This window comes from Rhinolophus hipposideros (genome assembly GCF_964194185.1).
Source record: "Rhinolophus hipposideros genome assembly, chromosome: 17".
Classification (NCBI taxonomy): Eukaryota; Metazoa; Chordata; class Mammalia; order Chiroptera; family Rhinolophidae; genus Rhinolophus; species Rhinolophus hipposideros.
Window position 1 is genome coordinate 21914159 of NC_138063.1, and position 23311 is coordinate 21937469.

The following is a 23311-nucleotide window of genomic DNA, read 5'->3' on the forward strand; positions in this document are numbered from 1 at the left end:
TTAAATATGGTGCATGAGATCATCATAATGGACAGAAAGGAGAACCTAGGTGGTTAGTGGGTAATTGATAAGAAAATTTTTAAATGTCTGAATCACTTAAGTGAGAAGTTTGGGGTTTTTTCAAGGTGAAAAGTTTTATCATGTTCTGGCTTATGGTGAAGAGCCTATATATTCTTAGACATGAGCACCATTGCTTTTCTAGAATGAAAGTATCTGATTCTGCTGAACACTGCCATGTGTCTGGGGGAATACACAGCCAGTGAAGCCACATCCTCTTGTCCCTGGCTAGCAGTCAGCCCCTTAACTCCAGATGTCTGTGAAATGACTGCTTACCTGGCGAGACAGTGTGAACCGAAGGGTATGCACAAATGCATTGTCAGTACTGGGGAGATTACTGAGAACCTGCTGCCTGCAGAAGGCTTTTGACCTTCTGTCAAGGCTGCACCCTGGCTCCCCAGGTTAGTAGTCATTTTACATACAGATGTATGGCATTAGAAAGTTGGTGACTTTCCAAGGGACAGAGTATGTGGCTTTATTGGCTGTGTGTTGTCCTGGACATGCTGCACAGTTAAGACTCCTATGACTAGAGTTTGTGTCACACCTTTGAGTTTTTTCTTTTCCTTCTGTTCCCTACATGCAGGTTCAAGTGTCCTCAGTAAGCCGTGTTCAGTGACTGTAGCCAATGAGGCAAGCAAGAAGAAAGTGGATGTTATTGACTTAACAATAGAAAGCTCTTCTGATGAAGAGGAAGACCCCCCTGCCAAAAGGAAGTGCATCTTTATGTCAGAAACACAAAGCAGCCCAACCAAAGGGTTTGTTAATTTATAGTTCACTATTGTTTATTACACTTGGAACTAACTGTTACTGGGACAGGTTTGTAAATATCTGTTTGAGAGTTGCATAATCATAGAAGGCTGTTTTAATTTGCCTTTGTTCAGCCGAAATATTTTCAAGTGAGCACGTTATTTATAGGAAAGCAAATTTGGATAAAGAAAATATTCCTATCTTTGGGAAGTGAGAGTTGAAATCTTCTCATGTGTCACTATTTCATATTTGATACATTTTGTCATTTTCTTGAACCTGTTTGGTATCACAGACCAACGGAGAAAGCCTGCCGTGAGAGAGTGTGGAATTGGGAATCTGACAAATGTGGATTCCAATTTTGACACCATTGTTGACTCATTCTGTGATCTTGGATGAAATACTTAACTTGTTTGAGCCTTCTTTTTCTGTTCTGTAAAGTGGGGTTAAATAATGCCTACCTCATGAAAGTATTTTCAGGTTTCAGTAAGATAATGAAAGAGCTCAGCCTCAGTGTCAGGCACCTCCTAGGTTTTCAGTAAAGATTGATTGCCTTCCATTCTCTCCCTCTCCAGGGCAAAATATGGGCAAATTAAATGCCTTCCAAAATACATTCTTTACGATTAATCTGGCAGAAGCCATTGCTCGCCTATAGTAAGTGACAGGTTTGAGTAGTTAGCAATAGGTGCTTTTTAGCCAGAGATTTTGGAACCTGCAGGAAAATAGCAGAGAGTTCTCTTGACAACACATGAACGCATTCTTTCTATCTTGGATGTGCCAGTCTTGTCTTTTTGTCCTCTCAGGGCACTTATTTTTTCTAATGACTTTATTGGGGTATAATTTACATACCATAAAAGTTCCCAACTTAAGTATTCAGTTGCACAGATCAGTGATTTTAGTAAACTTATAGAGTTGTACAGTCATCACAATGCAATTGTAGACTGTTTCCAATACCCAGTAAACCTCTCTCATATTCATTTGCAGTTAATCCCCATTCATATCCCAAATCTAGGCAACCATTGATCTTCTTTTCTTCTCTATAAATTGGCCTATTCTAGACATTTTGTATAAATGGAATTATTCTCTCAGTGCACTTCTGCAACATTCTTTAAAAGGTGCTTGTGAAACCAGGAGAATTAAACCTTTTTGTGCTGCCTTCCTCACTGGTAAAATACTTCTTTTTGCAGATGTTATTTAGTAGGGTGTATGTATATATATGTTTTTTACCCATTTAATCAGAATGTGATTGATTGATTGATTTTAGTGGATCAGAAAATGAGAAAAGTATTTCAAGTGAGGTTTTTTCTGGGATGCTGATCATTTATTCCTTTCATACAATTTGGTTGGAGCTTCTAGAATTTAAATGATAAAAAAATGAAAATATAATTTCTAAATGTTTACTGGAGTGGAAAATCATGGGAATGAATACTTAGATGTGGTGTCTCCAGGCTTTACTTTTCTTTAGAATATGCTGGAAAAACACAGGTTTCACAGTATTATAGTTAGATGATTCATGCCAGTTTGACGGGTCCAGTACTTGATGACACGAGACTGGAGGAATGGCATGTACTTTGGGTGACAACTTGAAATGACTTCAATATGCAGAGGAATATGGCTAGTTCACATCCGTGGTCAGCTATTATAGAGTTAGATGTAGTGCTCCTCTTCTAGGTTAAAAAGAAAACGGAAACTAACATTGTAAATAATCAGGTGGAAATTTGTGATTACACCAGCAACATGTGAAAATCGCATCTATAAATGCAGCTACCCAGCTCATTCCATGAAAGTCAGCATAACTCTTAGTATCCAAACTAGATTTACACATTAACAGCCATACAGAACAACCCTTATGAAACCGGCAGACATTAGGACGATCAATGAAAATTCTGAATTCAATCTTAGGAAAGCATTTAATTATATATTAAAATGGCATCCCTTATCACCCAGTAGGGTTTATCCAGGAATGCTTTACTATTAGGAAGTACATTGATAAAATGGATCTTGCCATATGGACAACTATATAGTCATCTTAATACGTGCTGGAAGGGCATTCAATAAATTAATAGCCATTCCTGATAGAAACTCTTTGAAATGTCAGAATTCACTTAATGATTTGAAGGGTTCACCACATAAGTTGCTTTGTTGTTAGGCAGCATTGATAAAACAAGTACAATGTCCAGGGTACACATATACTTGCTAGTTTGGTTGAATTTTAGGTTAGATGCCTTTCACTTTGACCATTTTAGTCAGTGCTGATCGTCACGAAGAGTAGGAACAGATGAGGGTAGTCAGAGTTGGGGAACGGGATGGTAAGTAGTGGAAATTGGAGCATGATGGGTGAATGGGTCTAGCGACTGAAGTTGTTAAGTCTGGAGAAGAGAATATGTAATAGCTATCTTGTAGTTCTTCAAAGGGAATCATTAATTAACTGGATTAAGTTTATTCTTTGTAATAACATTTGGTAGATCAAAGTCCATTGGAGGAAAGACACATGGAAAAACTTTCCACTGGAGCTTTCTGAACACTAAGAAAGTTGATGCTTTGTGCTAAAATCACATTTTCTGTGGTAAGGTAGAGTAGATGGCGCCGGTCCCAGTCAAATAGTGGAGATTCATGCTATGGTTATATCTGTACTCCCTCCAACTCTTACACTTTTTTGGTTTTGTTCCTGGTCATTCTTTTCATATCCTCCCTTGTGGCTCAGCATCTAGAATTTTTATGGTTTTCCTTTGCTATGTAAGTTTATCATAGGACTTTTTGCTCAGTGATAGTAAGCAAATCAGAAAGAATTGGAGAATGAGAAACCAGGAAAATTTATTTTAAGTTACAGTACAGAAATTATGTCAGCAGTTAGTTTTTTATGAGGTGTAGTTTTAGTAAATATTATACTTATAAACAATTTTACAAAGCACCAAGAAGTTGAAAGCATTCTGCCTGGAGATAACCACTGATAACATTTGATGGTAATCCTTCTAACTTCTTTCCTTGCATACTTACTGCTGTTACGTCCTTAAATGCAGTCACGTAATAGCTATCAGAAGAAACTGGCACCTTAATTTAAGGCTTTTAGAAAACCGCTGATATTTTTCTACATTAAAAGATAATTTTAAATATTATGCCCCTACCCCACTCCCTAGAAATTGAATGATTGCTTTATCATTACTATGGAGGTATTCTAAAGACATGAAACAAAGAATAGAGATAAATATGTATTTCTCTGGATTAACGATCATTAGGAATTCATAGCAAAATTGAATCTTTTTATATTTTTATGATCATAAAGTGGGAGGGAGTATGCAGTGAATTTCAGTTTTATGGATAAAAATTCAAGTTACTGAATTGTTAATCCATTTTTAGATATTTAAGTCTGGGCCAACTATGGTGAATTCAGTGATGCAGTACACTATCTAAAATACTAATATTCTCTGTCTCATAGCATGCCAGCAATTTACCTTTGTGCTATGATATTATGGATAAAGGTATAAAATTTAAAAACATATGTACACATACGCCTGCGTGTGTTATTTCCCAATTCTACGAGGAGGCAGTAACAAATGTTAAAAGCTTTTAAAGAATTTTTATTACTTTACAGCATCACATTTTTATACTCACAGTTCCACCAGACATAAGCCATTTACATTTCTCCATGGTCCCTGTTATTCTACCATGTTTTCCCGAAAATAAGATGTAGCCAGACAGTCAGCTCTAATGCGTCATTTGGAGCAAAAATTAATATGAGACCCATTATGTAAACTAAGAACGGGTCTTATATTAATTTTTGCTCCAAACGACGCATTAGAGCTGACTGTCCGGCTACATCTTATTTTCGGGGAAACACGGTATGTATTGGATGTATTATATCTATGAATACAACTAATTTTTGCATAGGCATTAGAATCAGTTACCCTTCTGAATGTGGCCCTTATGAAGATTATGATTAAAATAAAAATCTGCCATACGTAATTTGATAATCCTAGCAAATGACTAATTTCCCCCAATATATGTAAAGTCGTGTGTTAGTGGTCGCAAAGCTCAGGTGATAGGAATGAACCTACACCAAATAGGTTAGTTTCTCAGAGGTTTGCTGAGGTTTTAATAATTTTTGCCATCACTAGATTTTGACAATTTTACATGTTGTGACAGTCATCAATTTTATATTGAAGGAACAAGGAAGGTTAACCATTTAAGTAAAGTTTCCTGTTATAAGATTAGAACATATGCAATAAGATGTTATTGTGACAGATGGCAGGTTGGGACGTGGATCTGACTCCTTTACAGATATAAGTGAAGGGGCGGGAGAGGAAAGTGAGTTTTGTTGTTGTTTCCTGTAAATCTGATCCAAGTTGAACGGCCAATTGAAGATTAAGACAAAAGAAAATCTCCAGTGTAAGATATCAGAGGAAGAGAAGGGCGAGCAGGGGAAGGTGGGCTTTTCTTTTTCTTGTAAACCTGAACATTTTCTTGCAGTTTCTTTCAGTGTCGGAGGAAAACTAGATAGATTAAATGTACGTTGAAGTAGGAACTTGTTAAAAATAAATGAAGTCATGTGTGTGTGTGTCTGCATATATATATGTGTGTGTGTATATATATTTGTCTTTAAAAGCTTGTCTCTTAAGTATTTTTAAAATTAAGATGTTAATACTGAGAGGCAGCCAGAATGATAAGAGCCACTTTTTAAACCTCCTTCTCAGCACTAACGTATCAATCTCTCCTCCTTACCTCCTGTGCTCCCTCCCCTAATTTCTGATACACATTCCTGTGTGGGAAGGAGGGTCATATGTAATTTGAAAATACTTTTGTTGATTTCCTGTTTTGCTTTCGTTTTTATAGAGGACAACTGTTTTGAAACCTCCAGAAAAACATAACTTATTTGATCTCATCCCGGGTTCTCTCTTTCCCCCTCCAGAGTCTGCCTTTTCCAGCATTGTTCACCTTGTTTGTCGTGTTAGGTCTCCAGGTCACATTGGAGGCTAAGAAGTATTGATTCTAAGCTAAGCAGGCTGCTATTTGGAAGATGACTTCCTTCCATCTTCATCTACCTCTGGAAAATGTTTTTGAGTACTAGGCTTGTGTTACGGTCTCAAGCATATTCTATTTCCTATGCCTCCTAAATGGATCTGTTTTTCAGATTTCTGAACTCTGACCTATGTTGTTTATTCATTTTTCTGAGATTACTCAGTTGCCAACGCAGCTGTATATACTCTCAGTATGACTTCATTTTGCACATTTACCATGACATCCATATTTCTGACATACTGCAGAATAACAGCTGGACAAGATTCTTATGTCATAATATAAACGAGTTTTAGAAAGATTCCAGTGTCTAAATAGGTCGTGGTTATGTAAGTGGTTTGAAATTTAAATTGAGGTTGTGAAGTAGTTTTGTCAGTTGTTTAGAGTATAAAGAGTGTCATGCAACTATGTCATCATATATTGTTACTAGTATTTAATATTCTGAGCAATAACAAAGTGTTTTAGCCAAGGGAAAGGACATCTAGAGGGCCTAGTTATCATCTCAGTCTAGCTTTGTGACCACGGTCCGACTTGAAGTTTCTGTCGGTTTTACTTTCTTCCTCTTTGTCCCTTCCAGCTGCAGAATTCTGTGCCTCTCATTAAGCTTGCAGTAGTTTTCTGGCAGTGCTTTGGGATGCTAACATAATGTCCCCGTGTCCCCAGCCCACCCCCCCTTTATTTAATAAAGTTTTATTTTTCAAAATGTACAGTTGGTAGGACCTGTTTATGCATCAAGGGCATCTCCACTGTTGGTGTTTCTGGTGTAAATCACTTGAACTTTGTGCTTGGAAACCAGTTTAGTAAAATCCTTCACTGCGGGTCTCCTGAAGGGCTGCTCCGACCAGGAACTGCGAATCTTCAGTCTCTCAGAGCAATAGCTGGCGTTATCAGCTGACAGTTGGGAACTTCCTTCCTTCACAGAATTTGTTGTATGTGGCTTTGTCAAACAAGGCTAGGTAGGTTATTGCACTTGTCCCGAATGTTGCTTTTGAACTACTACTTCTTTTTGGCCTTGCTCCCAGATTTGTTCCCTGGGTCTTTGTCTTTCTTGGCCGACTTTCTGGCACCTATATCGTCTTGTCATCTTTGGGTGACATCTTGGGTGACATCTCAAAGCTCAGAGAGCAGTTGCTACCACTGCAACCTCAGTGAGATGTCAGACAAAAAGATGGCCGCCATCAGCCACAGGACGGTGACATTGCTTAGTTCCTTGTGTACGTCCAAGGTGTTTTTCTGGTGAGTTCTAATTATTTACCCTGGGCCAAGACAAAATGAAGCTTAAATAGGAAGAATGCAAAATCGTCTCTTTTATTCCTGAACTTTTTCAAAATTATGTTTAATTATACTGCTTAAAAGTATAAAGTTATAATGATATATAGTGTGTATATATAATACCAGTTATAAAGGTTTTCTTAAGTGTGTTTAATTTGTTTAATTAGTTTTAGTAGAATGAACAGCTAATTTCAAAGTCATAAACCCTCTTAGAAGAGTAGATGGTATAGCAGCCAGTGTTTTCATTTCTGAATATTATATATTAAATCCTGAGTAGCCATGTTATTCTAATTTCTGATTGCTGCCTGTCGTCATCAGGTTGGCTGGCTTTAGGATTGGCTATATTTGTTCAGGTGATTCCTAAATAAGAGCGCTAATAATTAACACAATTCAAGTTAGAGCGGAACAAATTCTGGTTGAACTACAGTAAGTAGCTTCACTCATGAAGGTGCCGTGATTTAAATTAAATTTTAGGAGTCCTCTATTTTGTTTCTAAATTTCTTTATAAGTAAAGCTATTAATATCGACATGTTACACATACATTAATAAAAGCACATGTAAAGTATATTTCTATTTGTGGATGAACATTTTATGTATTACTCCAGCACTACTGTTCATTACATTGTGTTTCAGTACTGACTTGCGCTTACATCACAGCTGCTGTTGAGCCAACGTGCATTCATGTTAAAATGAAGGTGGTTAAGGAAAGAGGAGAGGAGAGTGAAGTACTGTGTAGCGAGTAGCTGCCAGATAGTTGTGTTGAGACTTAGCGAATTTACGACTGAGAATGCCCGGTAGCGCAGCCCTTCTCTCCTGTGAACTAACAGCCAGATTGTTTGTAATTTCCCGTGCTATTTAAAACAGGGTTCTCATGTATCAGCCATCCTCTGTAAGGGTGCCCAGTGTGACTTCGGTTGATCCTGCTGCTATTCCGCCTTCCTTAACAGACTACTCAGTACCATTCCACCACACGCCAATATCAAGCATGTCATCAGATTTGCCAGGTATGTGAAGAGTTGTTTTGTTTGGTTTTATCAAGTTTTGTCGTTTGTTTTTTAATCTTAATCTGTGGAGCAAAATTAGTTAAAAAATTTTAAATGGAAAAGGCTAAGGAAATTTGAAGGCTTCGTGTAAAGGTAGTGTCTTTTAATATGTCATATTCAGTTCCTATCATTTTAACTATAGAGCAATCCCTAGATTCCTGATGATAAAAATACATAGTAGTAGGATAATAGGAAATTTTTATAGAATTTATTCTCCCTCATGGAGAGTTTGCATTCAGAGACTTTTTTTTAGCTTGTTTATTTTACAGGCTTCACAGGTTAGGGAGATAATTTTCTCGTACTCTTCTTGGTAGCCCATCACAACTGCAGAATATGCTGGTGTACTATGGCATCAGTGTTGCCTACTAGCTTTACTGGTTGGAGTTTTTCCCCTGTCAAAATAGGATCTACCAGCTGTTTCCCTAGAACATCGCTTAATATTTGGGGATATCTCTTATATGTATCTATCAAATGTGAGCAGGTTAGAACCAGTGCCCCTTATGTTCATGACTTTCCCTTCTCTCTGAAGGGCCCTTTTAGGGGAATTCAATTCCCTCCTCCAGTTATTAATTTCCTTTTTTAGATTTCTGAAGTTAATTTTGACCTATGATTTATTCTTCTTAGTCCCCTTAATGAGGTCTTTATTTTAAGAACTGTATATTCTATTGGGCAAGATTTGTGTTGTGGAAACAGTTGATAGTTGCATTATCTGGCCCAGTGTAATTTTGCCACGTGAAATTTGTTCAGATTATTCAAATGGAAAGCATAGGCTAACGATAGTATCCATCAAAAAATGTTAAATACCCTTTTGCTTCTTAAATATGTTTATTCCATATGTGCTTTGGGAATTGATATTTTAAAAAATTGTTCATAAACCCAGCCATCACTAATTATAATGTATTTGTTGTATACAAAGCTTGATGCTGAGGTGCAGGTGAGATTTCATGGTCCATAAGAAAGAAAGAAACTTGGAGAGTCTTAATTCCTAACTGTCACGTTTTGCTCTAATGTTGGCTAGTTTTAAGTGAACTTGAAGAGTGTCCATATATCATTTTAGTATATAAGTAAGCATTCCAGAAGAATTTGTTTCCTAAAGACTTTGAATTAAAAATTAATCCTGATATGAAAAAAAGGGACAAATGTTCTGTTTATTAAAGTGACCCTGGTGGCCATTTAGCAGTAAACAGAATTTATAAATCACTTTGTTTTCAAATTGTGTGATTGATTCTGGATCAGTTTTTTGTTTTATATTTAAAACAGACTTTTTAAATTAAATTTATTGAGGTGACGTTGATGAGTAAAATAATATAGTTTTCAAATGTCCAATTCTATAATAAATCATCTATAGATTGCATTGTGTGTTCACCACCCAAAGTCAGTTTACAGTTTTTCAAAATTTGGGCATAAATTGATAATATTTACTTTATAAAATGTGCAGATTTGAGAAAAGTGCAATAAAATATGTTAACTGTGTATTTCATAAAATACATTTCAAGCTAGTATTAAGGAACTAAGACTAATATCCAGGGTTTATATATGTAGCCAAAATAAACCAATATGGTGATACTGGTTATTAAAATGTTGAAATGCTTTCTACCAATTTATAAACTGAGTAGAATAGGATCTGTTGTACTTTAGAAGAATTAGCAGTTTATCGTCATCTGTGGATTATGTAGCAGTTACTATATATAAATAGTTTTTATTTTGGTTTTATTGTCAATGTGCTCTTGTATAATTAGTAATTACTTTGGTTTTATTTTTGTGCATAATTTTTATGTAATTAGTCATACTGTACAGAGTTTTGACATTTATAAATTTAATACTTTATAATAAAATATTAAATAGAACACCAACAATGGAGAGATGACAAAATTTTAATACATTTTTTAACATTCCTTTTAAACATCATAAACATGAATCTTCTGAATCTGCAGGGGAACAAAGAAGAAATGATATTAATAATGAACTGCAGCTTGGAACATCTTCTGATACTGTGCAACAGTGAATTCAAAATAAAACAAATAATTTGTATTTATGGAATGGAAACAGCTTGATTATTTCAAGAAAAAAATATGACTGCCTTATTATTGCTAGTGCCATATTGTCAGGTGCGAATGGTGCTTAAAAGTTGTATCATTAAAATTTGAAAATGCTAAACATTTACATATTTAATCGTGTAGCAATCATCTTTTGTTCAAGCTCATGGCTCAAGTAAGGAAAATGTGTTGTTATTAATAAGATAAGCAGAGTCAGTTCCACATAAAGAAGCACTTAAAATCTAAAAACTACAATTTTATCAGTGTTAATAAAATAAAAACATTTAGAATGTACCATCAGAATTTTTAAGAGTACCTGATTATTAGTTAAAAATAATTGAGCATTTTCAACCATGAAATACATAAGAGGACATAAATATGTATCAATGTAACCTATTGTTGCAGTTGAAAACAAGGTGAAATAAGAAAACAACATTTTGCTAAACTTACAAAATAAGAAAGTAACATTAGTTGCTGTTCATGAAACTTCATCTATTTCATACAAGTTTTAATAGTCTACTTAAAATGTAAAATGCAAGACTTTGATAATAAAGTTTTCTTTTGAAAAAATAACATCTGAAATACTATATCAAATTTTAGGTTAATGTTTGAGAAAAAATGGTTTCAGTGAGAAATATTTACGTTAGAACAGTATTGGATTTTGTATAGACAGCATCTGTGTAATGCTAGGGAGATAGTCTAGACTTCAACCAACATTTTAGAAAAATGTCTAGGTTATTTTACTGTGCAGTGTGTAAGTTATCCTTGGATGAGGTCTTAAAAGATAGAGGTCAAGTAAATCTCTTAAATCAGTGGATTGTGTATGTATGTACACACAATCTACACACACACACATACACTGGCACACCTGAAATAATCAGAGAGATTTACAGTACATCTGAAGAGCTGGAAATTGAAATAATGAAAATAGGAAGAATCTTTGTACTTCAGTGGACAGCCTTCAGTGCTGGAGCTGCAAAAACAGAAAATTATATCAAGCCTGTCTATGTATTTATATTGAAGTTACGAAATGGGAGTAGTTTAACATTTAGAGAATGAAAGGTGTTTTTTTTGAGAGATTTGACTTCAAATATTCGAACAGAGATATCAATACTTTCTTAGCTTTATAAAAAGTTTGTTATTCAAGTGGACTGAGTGATTGAACAAACATGAAAAGTAACTGAATATATAAAATTAAATAAACTATAAAAAAGCAGAAGCTATTATAAAAAGAAAAATGTTATACCATTTGAAGCCAAACAAAATAAAATTAATAAAATTAAGCCACTTAATTAAATGACATGCCAATAAAGTATTTTTGTGACTTATTCAATAATAGAAATGTTGAATATATAAAATTCTCAGATGATATTTTAAGGGTTAGCACATTTTGAATTAACTGTTCAACAGAAGCAGCGAGAGGATTTATTGAATGATATCATTAATATGAAGAGAAACTCTCCTTATTGAGATACTGATTAATAGGGAAGTCGTTTGAAAAGTTTGTTTTGATTCCCTTTGTCCAGTGTTGGCTAAAACTCCACTATATCATATAGCTAATGACAGGCATTACGGAGTGAAAAATCATACTAACAATTTTTTAAAATGCTTTAGAAATGGAATGATTTCTTTCAAATGATTGGTGCTACCAGCTTCTATCACTTGATAAGCATTTTTATCAGACCTTAATTTAGATATTCTAAGGGAATAAATATACTTTAAAATTTAGAGTTGTAAATTATTCGTTCTGGTTATTAAATATTATTAAATATTTAAGTACCATTCCCACTAATATTCTCCATTTTGAGTAACAGTCCAATATCAGACTTTCACTCTGTATGATTGTTATTTAAGGTGACATTGAATTGCTGGCAAATAAAAATTGATAGAATTGAATAGAAATTGGGCCTATCTTAGTGACCTATACCTAGTATGTGGTTCTTTTTTTCAATGTTTTGAAATTTAGTCAAATAGGGAGGTAGGTCTGGGGAACTGACTTTGAAATTTATTGCTAGACTTTTCAGACCCGGGTTTTTTTTATTATTTATTGTTATAACTTGAATACTTCAAAATGGTATTACTGGGCAATCTTTTCCACATTCCTATTTCTAAAGCTTAATTGGAGAATCTTAAATCTTTGGTTTGGAAAACTGCATTGGCTTATAACCCATTATGCCTTGATAAGATTGAGCTTGTTAGTGAGGAAAAATTACCAAGTGCTTGCTTTGTGCAGAGCGTGGAACTGTGTACTATGGATGTGGGAAGGGGGACAGAAAGCGCCCCATGAAATAGACATCTGTTTAAGAAGTGGCATTTTAGATGAAGCTCAATGTGGTGTATTGCTAAGAAATAAATGTCAAGTTTCTTAAGAGCCTAAGTATGTTTTTTTAATGGTCCGTATCCAGATCATTATCTCATCATTTTTATTGCTTTTCATTCTGTTAAGTGATGAAGCAGGGAAGTGTTTCCTTTCACTAAGTCCTACTTCCTCTGGAAATTTTTGGACTCCTCCCTTTAAGTCTCTGGGAAGTGATTTTTCCAGATGTTTTCTCAGGAAATACGTTCGTATTGGGGTTTTTATGCACATTATATATCACTGCTTTTGGTATAGAACTTTCCTATCGCAGAATGGTAAGCACTTACCCCTAGTATTTTATGCCTAATGATAAAGACCGGATGATTTTGGGAAATAATTCTTGTCTCCAAAATATGAGACAACTATTAACAAAGCATTTTTGTTTTAGGTTTGGATTTTCTTTCCCTTATTCCAGTTGATCCCCAGGTATGTATCCTGAATTTAAGCAACTAATTTGTATTTGATTGTTGCTTATGTCATACTAACTAAAAATGACCAGTTGCATAAAATCAGGACAGTCAACTCTCGGTTACTCAAATTGATGGAAAGGAGGTGCTTTGTGACTATTTTACAAGTTTATTTGGAGGAATAAAGTTACTGTTTTTCGGTTTATGATATTTTGGCCTTACTACCTGAATTTTTAATTATATTTTATTTAGTTTAATAATCAGTTGGCATTTCTTACAAGCATTTGAGTCACTAAAATGAAGGGAAGCAGTGCTAGATGACAAAGTTAAAACTGTACAGAAATAATTATAAAACACTTGTTCTATTCATAGGAAATAGCTGAAGCTGATTTAACTGACTTGAATCATTATCTTTGATTATTCCTTGGTTTTAAAGGCAATCGGATTCAGACTTTGGGGATGCCCCAGTCTAAAGTTGCTATAAACCAATTATTTCTGATCTGTCAGGAATAAGAAACTCTGGTGTCCCAGAGTCCCAACATGAAGTCCAAATGAGTGTGGACTCTACTGACAGGCGTATAGCAGAAGCAGAACAGAGGAGGGGAAGGCATGGGAGAAGCCAACGGGGAAAGTGAGACAGAACAAGAGAGAGAATTTGAGAGAAATGTTGAGAGTAGGCTGTTCAGAGGAAGAACGTGGATCACCACTTCATAGGCTGGTCAGAATCCGTCAACTACACGTTTTGTATCGGCCTTCTGTTTGAATAGTCTGATCACACAAATAACCACTGGAAATTTGGGCCCAAGGGAGCTTGCACAGAAGGAGGAATTTCTTCTCACTCTGAGATGACTTTGATATGAGGAGATTCTATGTATAGCAAAAATATCTGTGTTATTTTTTAGGAAATGGATTCTTCAGGCTTACAGTATTACTGATTTTTTTTTTTTTTTTACGTGAACCATCCTTTTAAAAAAACAAAACAAAACAAAGATCTTGGAACCTAGAGGTTTCTGATTTCATAGTGCTGTTTGGCATGCTAAGTGTCAGGCTAACTTATTGACAAGCCAGTAAAAGGGTGAGGTTATACCTTCAGTTTTCTCTAGAATCTTTAGATTTGTTCTAATTTTCCTCCATATTGCCCCCTAAATCTGTTATCCTTGGGGAGATATGTGCTGATTACACATAATAAAGGATACAGTTAGAGGTAAAATGGCCATAACCTGAGTATTATAAAAATTTAAGGCGTCAAGCCTGTTGAAAGCAGGGCTGTAGTATCTAGCATTCATTTTATAATTGAAATAGAGTGCTTTTTCACTACAAGGCAGTTAAAAACTGCCGCAGAGGAAGTAGAAATAAAATGTATATTTCTGGGATTTTTTCTGAATTCATTCCCAATTTTAGTGGAAAGTTAGAAATTTACTGACTTTTAAAGAAGTTTAGTACCTGAGAGTTCAACGTTCTTTAGAACTCTTTAGAAACTCTTCTCCCTCTTAACTAATGTCCCTTGAATCTCTTGTGCATGGCATTCATTTTATTGGTGAACCAAGACAGTTGTCCATCCTAAACATGAAATTACCTTTTTAAAAGGCAGCCTGAATTGTACTTGTTCATCCACTGGCTAGCTACTTAAATCTGGGGCTGTCAGTCCCATATCTTTTTGAAGATCATATAGTCTAAACAACCTCAGTTTCCAATCTTGTTCTGTAACAACATGTCTAGTGATAGCCGACTATAGAATTATAATACTGGTCAGGTAACCTTACACATCTTCTTTCACATTATCATTCTAAAGACAGACTTAGGACATCTCTTGTAGTACATACTAGACCTCACTTATTTTACTAAAGTCACTGTAGTTGTTTCTCACACGAAATACGGTGGTGTGAAAAAGCTTTTAGCTCTTGTCTCTCTCTATTCCTCTTGGTCAATATTAGAGTATTAAACTGAGGTTTGAATTTGTTTAGGAGTCAGCAACCAAGATGGTAAGGAAACGAAATAGGAACTCTTGGAGAGGGGTGTCAAGCAAGCATCACAAGGAATATTAGACTAGCTCTCCTTTAAGGTTCGTTTCAGAATTTTGTGATTACACGAGAGAATTCTCTGTTCTGAGCATCTCATGGCAGTCAGCTGCCCGTCCTTGTAATTACACAAGTACTGTTACACGTGTGTACAAAGGAGGTGACAGCCACCATTTAGCTGATCAGTCTTAACATTATTCCTCAAGGGTCTGATGGACACTTGATTTTGAAAGACTTACTGAATTTTGTATTAGCATTCCTGCTTAATACCATTTAAAATAAGTATTTACTAGCCTATTGCAGTGTGATTTAACCCTGGTATAAATGCATTTAGCAAGCAAATTCTTTTTGAGGTTAACTAGGAGTCATAATTATGGGGCCAGTATTTGCTATTAAAAAATTTCAGTTATTGTTGACATTTTGTAGTTGTACCTATATATTTAGTCAACAAACAAATTCTGTAAGTTTTGAGAGATTTAAGAATAGGCTGCATTCACTAAATAATGTAAACTAACTAAATTCATGCCACTTTTCATCCAAAGACGTGAAGTTTTGAGAAAATTTTAAATCCCCCTGGGACTTAAAAATGTGGCTCTCACTTTTGCATATCTAACAGTTTCTAGTCTCTTTATTTAAAAATCAATGTAGCCTTTTCCTCATCGGCATCATTGTTTGTTTCAAGCAGTACTGTCCTCCTATGTTTTTGGATAGTCTCACCTCACCCTTAACAGCAAGCAGTACGTCTGTCACCACCACCAGCCCCCATGAGAGCAGTGCTCATGTTAGTTCCACCAGCAGCAGGAGTGAGACAGGGGTCATTACCAGCAGTGGAAGTAACATTCCTGACATCATCTCATTGGACTAAAGGAGGACTCACTCGATTCTAGGAATCATTCATCAGAACTGCTCTTTTCTTGGATCTCTGGTCCGTGGAAGCTCTTTTTTTGGTAACAATTACTTTGATATTTATTGAAATGTCAAATGGATTCTTTTGCTTTCTGAGAGATGAATACAGATGACTGCAGCAAGAACCAAATGACACACAGCATTTTTCTTACTCATTCTGTACTCTGAGCATCAGATGCCTTCAGCTATCACTGTCTTCTTGGGAGATGGATTTCAATTTCCTGTGTGACTGGTTGGATTCTACAAATCAGTTAAAAATTTTTTTGTTGTAATAAACAGCAATAAAATTATGTAAATGTTCAAGTAAACTTTTTTCTAATTAAAAAAGATGTAATTAATGATTCTAAAATGACAGCAACTTTTGTTTAACCTGATGTGAAAGAAAAATACATGGAAAGAAGTTGCGTTTGCCGAATGCGTCCTTTCCACAGAGATTTGTTCTATTTTGTTGAAGTAATGAAGTGTTGATAAGTGGCCAAAGCTTGGGTTCCACTTCTTTTCTGCAGTTCCACTTTTCTTCCTGATTCCATCAAAGAAAAATGGCCATTGTGTTAATGCATTTTTTTCCCTGGTTGTCATTTACACTTTGATACTGTTCGCTACTGAATGCAGAGTGAAGTTTTAAGATCTGGCTGCTCTTTTTAGTGGGTATATTGAAGAGCACTATGCAGATTCTGCCCTGATATAATGTGTGTTATCTTTGGTAATTGAACATTCTCATTCTAGGGATTTCTATAAATTTGAGGATTGCCTTCTCAAAAAGAGAAATTCTATGCAGCCATAGAATGAAATGTTTTTGGAGTAAGGTGTCGCTGGGATGTTTGTTAGAATTTTGTTCGTATTGTCCAGAAATACTGAGCGTGGAGGCAGTGGCAGAACAGATTTAGGGGTGGTGGGAATAGCTTAATTTTCTCTTAAGAACTTCTTTTGCTCATTTACTTCACAGAATAATATTCAAATCTTTGTTGAAACTTTAGACTTTAGTAACACTGACAAAGAAAATACCTTTTAGATCTCTGATCATATTTCTCACCAGTGTAATCTGTTTCCTAGCAATCATTTTCAAACTCAAAGAGAAAACAATTGGTAGGGATGGCATCCCTTTTTTAAAAAGGAAATCTTTCCTGAAACCACAAAAGGTAAAACAGAAATGTTTGAATTTAAGCAAGTAACGGTTGGGAGATGGGCTTGAATCCCACTTTGAAAACCATTGTCTTATATAGTATGTGTTTGATCTTAAATCCCTCAGGAAACTGAGTTTTACCCTTAGAGAAACATTTTCATCCAAATTTTATGTTTCCCGTTGCTTCATTTGGCTTCCTAAATAATTTTTGAGTTCTCAAGGAATTAATACTTTCCCAATGTTTAGCTTTCTCTCCCTAACCTGTATCTGCTTTAAAGAGAAAACCCCCTTTTTAAATGACTGATTCTCAAGCTGAAGTGCCCCGATGAAGAGTTCTAATTTCAGTTAGAATAGGGATGAGTTACTTCAGGGTTGGTGCAACTCCACGGAGCTGACTTGTCATTGCTTGTTTTTCACACCTGCTGAAGTTTTCATGGCCTCTGTGCAGCTTGTACTGATTTAATTTCACGTGATTTTCTATATCATCCCTTCTTTGGCTGCACCATCCACTTAATGTATTGTCCCTTTTTGGAGAGCGGTTTATTAGGAAAAATGTGGAAAACAAACTTCTTGCAGTAGTTGCACCATAGTTGCCAGTCTTCTTGTTATATTTCTAATCCATGTTACAGTCCTTTGGTCCAGATACAGAATTTCTTCATAGTAAGATTTTAATGTTGCTGCTTCAAATACAGATGCAATTTCTGTAACTCTGTAAGCAGAAAAAGTAACCTGATTTGTGTGGTATAATTTGTTAATAAAGAAATGATGTATATTTGTTATCATTTTGTTAACCTTTTAGATTCTGAGACTACTCCTCAATTTAACCAGCAGAGTTTTATAAGGTAAATGAAAATATTAATAGAAATTAGTTTATTTACTTGGTTCTTGTAACCGATACCTCTCTGCTTTTGTAGTTGTGATTTGTTTCCTTCTCGGTATTTTATGTGAACAGTTTTAGTGTTCGTTTTTGGTGCTTTACACTGAAATTACATATAAATTTATCTCATAAATTTATCCAATTTATCTCATACAGGTGACGTAATGTTTTAAAAATGCACTTTTAAGTCTGTAATCTTAAAATTGGGGCTTTTGTGTATGTATCTTTGAAGGTGAGTACTTTTCTTTCTGCCTTTGGCCTGATGACAACAGCATAGTTATGAAGCCATGATCCCTTTTTAACTACGGTCACTAAATAATTTTACCGAGACCCTCACTTTTCAGCAGTTGATTTTGCTAGCCCCGATTTCTGCTTAACCAAGCCCAGTATAATGTGTTCTCAGAGGAGGTTGTCTTAGCTGTTACTTAGATGTCAGCCAACCAGTATGTATGTGGAGCATCTCGTTTAATTAAGGAAAGGAACTACAGTTCTGGTCTCTTACAGACACCAGCCACCCTATATTGTTACCTTGATTCATATAGAATATTAAGGGCTTTCTTGCTTTGGTAACTCCTGACAGTGTAATTGGTGCTGAATACAGCTTCACGACAAAGATCTGCTTACATTCACAAACTTTCTGACCCTTAGGTGAGCCACTCGAGGATTTTACTTGCATTTCTGCACAAAAGGTATAAATATTTGGCATCTGTCCTAGGATAATTATAACGGCCAAATAAAACAGTAGAGGTGAATTTAGATTATGTGGCATTTATCTTAATAATGTGTTTCAGGAAAGCTAGAATGAAAATACGATTAGAGATTATGAGTATAAATAAATTCATCTGACTCTTGTTATAAAACAGGTTTCCCTAGGGTAGAATCTTAAGGAATTTGAAGAAAGATAAGATGTTGGGTTTCAAGTGGTGTTGAACAGACTGTTCTGACTTTGAGGTTCATACCACTCAGACATTCTACCTTCAGACCAATCCTGGACACTGGTCATTTAGTGACCAACTTTTCTGTTTTTCTTCTGCCAATAAAGTCCTAATTAGTTTCATTTTGTCTTTTTAAATAAAGTCGATTTTTACAAAGCTTTAGTTTAAGTCTGAAGTATGCCGTTCATTTCTCTCTAGCCCCCATTTGGTAAAACACCACTTAACTGTTGTTTTTGTTTTTCATAACACTTTTATTTTCCTAATGTTTTTCGTCTTGGAAAATGTAGAGCAGTATGCCATTTAAACTTGGGTTTGACATTTTATTTATTGGCCCTGGATCCACGTTGTGTAGGAGCTTGCTGTTCACATTTAGATCCGTGATTGATGATTCAACCTGATTCACCATCGTTTTGCTACAGTTCTACATATATAGGGTGAAACTTGTGGAAAAGACGAAGCATTTCTCTGCTTTTTTAAGAGTCTGATGCTACTGTCAAATAGATGACTGGTTTGTAAGCTTTTTTTTCTTTTTCTTTTTGGTCATTGTTGCTGGGAACCACACCAATTCCTAGCAGAAACAAATAAAGCTGTGTAAAAATGCCCATTCTTCTGTAATGCTTGCCTGATTCAATAATGTTTTTGTTTCTGTTTATGCCAGTAATATATTCTTATTGTGGAAAATTTAGACAACACAGAAAAGTATAAAGAAAAATAATAATTGCCTATAATTCTATTACGTAGAGGAAAAAAAGCACTAATATTTTTGCGCATTTCTTGCCAGTCTCTTGTGCATGTTTTTACATAGTTACATTCATTTCTCAGTATAATTTTTATCTTGGTCTTTTTCTCAATCTGCAGACATTATTCCATGTCACTAAAAACTGTGTCAACCTTTATTGTATGCTATTCCATTGTATGGATGTGCTGTGATTTATATCACCTTTCCCTATGGGACATTTTAGATTGCATCTCTTACTGTTACAGTTGAATGTCTTTGTGCACAAATTATGTCCTTAGGAAAAATTCCTAGAGGTAAATTTCTGGGTCAAACAAAGTTCTTGATTCATGTCACCTTTCCAAGTGGATATGCTAATTTATACGCCAACCATGTGATGTGAGAGGAGCTGTCTGATTGTATTTTCCACAAACATATCCATGCAGCATCTGCACTATGATGACCCTCTGCCCTTCTGACCCTGGTGAGCCGGCTGATTTGGACGTAATTGGCAGTGATTTTATATCTTATCAGATATACCGTATTTCCCCGAAAATAAGACCTAGCCAGACCTTCAGCTCTAATGCGTCTTTTGGAGCAAAAATTAATACAAGACCCGGTCTTATGTAAGACAGGGTATTAATATTATATATTATCCGGTCTTATATTAATTTTTTCTCTAAAAGACACATTAGAGCTGATGGTCCAGCTAGGTCTTACTTTTGGGGAAACATGGTATGTATCTGACATGTTCCAGAAACAACTATATACTACATATGGATAGCCAAATGATTTTCCACGTAGTTTTACTTGCTCTGTGAAGTAGCCCGTTGCCAGGCTACATTTTTCATTCTTAGTTAGAAATCTTGATAAAAAATAAAAATAAAAAGCCATTTGTGCCTAGGGCCAGCCCTTAGTAGCCAGTTCTCTTTTTCCTCTTCCTGTAGGCTCCATTTTGGCTTTTCTGAGCTCCCCAAAGGCATGCAGTCCCACACAAACTGGAAATGTGGTAAGGCTAAAACAGCGACAAAAGCTGGGCCAACCTTTGTTTTTCACTTTGTATTCTTCTATGTTTTCAGTCAGATCTTGGTATTCTGAGGGCAGTTGTGGGGAAAGAACAGATTGCTGTTTTCAGAATCTTAACGGTGTATTCTTGATTAGCATACCGCATTCATTATTTCCCAAATTGCCTGTTGTTAAAGCTTTTGTTTTGAGTTCTCAGTGTTTAACTCTTTTAAATGAAGAGTTTTGTGTTACAAAGTAGAATGTGCCTCAAGAGTTTGGCCTTCATCAAGCTATTCAACAAATATTTATTCAGTGTGTTTTGTAAGTGTGTGGCATACAATAGTATAAATGATCTGGTCCCAGACTTCAAAGGGCTGATAATCAAGTTGTCAAAAATCAAGAATTCTTACCTACTAATAGGCATTGTGTTAAGAACTTCACAAAAACATGTCTCATTCCTTACCATATCCCTTCAAAGGAAAATGATATTGTCCCCATTTTACAAATGAAGAAACAGATTTAGGGCAGTTTCACAGTAGACTTGGGAGTCTGAAGTAGACCTAACTCAAAAGCCCTCTGACTGAACTGAATTGGCATTCATTAGGTATGCTATTTAGGAGACCGATAAGGGAATCTAGACATAGAATTAGGAGAACCGATTTAAGACGATGGCCACAGGAATAAGGGAGGAGTGGATACTGGAGCCATTTCAAAAGGGTTACTCCAGATTCAGTGTCTGAATGGGTATGGGAGTGAGAGCCGAGTCCATTTCTCAAGCCTGCGTCTTAGGGAAGACAATGATGAGTTTGATGTTAAGCATGAGATTTCAGAAGAGAAGTGTCCATGAAACCCTTGTTTTTCTTCAGTCTTTTAAGAACTGCAAATTTCCTTTGTCCTCCCTTTTCATCTTCACTTGTCTCCATTCTGTATATATTCTAGTCACTTGAAATTGCCCTCCCACCCACTCTCATCCCTAAACCATGCTTGGCTGCATTTCAGACCTTTTCATTTTTCTCTTCCCTGACTTGCCCTAACAAATTCGGCTGTCACCTGAAGTCCTGCCGTATTCTGTATCTTTCATCAGTGGTCTATGTTCACATTCCACATCTCTCAAGAGGTGGTCATTGCTGCCCTTCTATGATAATTTTGAAATTTCTCCCAAGGTCTCTGACAAAATCTGCCCCTTTGCAGCCTATGCCAAGAGGTGATACTCTCAGCTACTTCTACCAAGTAGTCTCCTGATCACTGACTCCCTGAAGGCTTCACTTCCTGACACAACGGTGTTCTTGCCATCTCTAAATCTATCATTATTCTCAATATCTTCAGTGTTCTTATGAATGGTCCATCCAATAGTTGAGCCTGTGAGGTTTTTCATTTTCTCACCTCCACCATTTTCTTCCACTGAAACTTGCGCTGTTTTGCTCCTTGTGTTGTCTGTACTTTTGTCCAAGTTAGACTGCTCCTTCATCACAGCCTTGAACATATGCTTGGCTCCCTCCCCGAGTCACCTGTCCGTCCTTTAACTTGGCATTGCATGGTTCTTCTGCCCATTCTCATCAATTATTACAAATAGTACCACTCCTACAAATAGAACCCACCTTCTCAGCGGATAACTTTGCTTTCTAATTCAATCAGAAGATCTAGTTGCTTCAGCCTGGTTTCTCTGCACCTACGTCCACCTTCATCTTTATTTCCATTTCAGGATGAGGTGGGCTTGAAGGCCAATTCAGCCACATCGACCTTTGACTCACCTGTCATCTTTATGACCTAACTTCCATCAGGCTGTCCCTCTTTCCTCCATGTCTTTCAACTTCTACAGCTGTTTTTGGCTTACAAGTCTGTCATTGAGTATTTGAGATCCTACTATGTGCCGGACATTGTATCAGGCACTTGGAACAAAGGATGGATAGGTACCTACCTTCACCAGAGTTGTACTCAGTAGAGTATGCAGATGAGTAGATTATTAATACGTTAAAATGCAACCGTAAAAGGCGAAGTAGAGGGTTCTACAATAGCACATGGATGCAGCCAGTTTCATGGAAGTAGCATGCAAGAGGGAAGAGGCGTTGATGGGAAGTTCGTCCAATAAAGAGGATTGAACATGCTCACAAGAGCTGGAAATTGGCTCAGGAATAGTGAGTATGTAAGAAATCATGAAGGACCTTGTAAAGCAGTGTAAAGGCAATGAAGCGTTCTCATAATCATTAACAGTAGTGAGCATTTGCTGAGTTGGGTATGATTATCTCTCTTTTACAAATGTGGAAACAGATTCTGAGGGTAAGTTACTTGCCTAAGGTCATGCAGCTTATAAGTGAGGAACCAGGCTTCAAATACAGCTTTTAACCACAAGAGAGTCCTCTTCTGATCATTCTGTCTAAAATGATGTTTTCTAACTATATCACATCGCTCTATATTTTACATGGCACTTATAACCTGTGTGTATATGTATTTATGTGCTGTCTGTTTCCCTACTAGATTGTAAGCTCCATGAGGGCAGGGGTGATAACCTTATTTCACTTGCTTCCCAGAGCCTGACAAGGTGTGGTGCATAGTAGGTGCTCAATAAAGATTTGTGAATGAAAAAATGGTGGGTAACTTTGTATTTGCTGACTTATGCTGACTGTGGAAATCATTTTAATTCCTGAGTAGCAGATGTTCACCAAGAGAGGAAAACAGGAGGTACATGTTTGGGGCAGATGGTAGAGATGAAAGGTGCTGGGGAATTGGGAAGTAGTCAGTGCACTGAACTGCTAGATTCCAAGATCTTATAGCGGCATGGGTCAGAAATGGGGGATTGGTAGGGC

The 23311-nt window shown here is 36.1% G+C and overlaps 1 protein-coding gene across 18 annotated transcripts in view; it reads left to right on the forward strand.

Annotated features, from left to right (window-relative positions):
* PIAS2 (protein inhibitor of activated STAT 2) overlaps nt 1-23082 on the forward strand; it is an 87133-nt gene extending 64051 nt beyond the window's left edge. For 5 of the 18 annotated variants that reach the window (XM_081079054.1, XM_081079044.1, XM_081079053.1 and 2 more), the window contains 4 exons: nt 641-812; nt 7951-8090; nt 12910-12947; nt 15629-17753. In XM_081079054.1, the coding sequence (XP_080935180.1) occupies nt 641-812; nt 7951-8090; nt 12910-12947; nt 15629-15811 (533 nt within the window). In that variant the 3' untranslated portion in view covers nt 15812-17753. Of the gene's footprint in view, nt 1-640; nt 813-7950; nt 8091-10063; nt 12540-12909; nt 12948-15628 lie in introns of those variants that run through there. The other 13 variants (XM_081079051.1, XM_081079045.1, XM_081079056.1 and 10 more) reach the window with 7 other exon arrangements.
* The last annotated feature ends 229 nt before the right edge of the window (nt 23083-23311 follow it).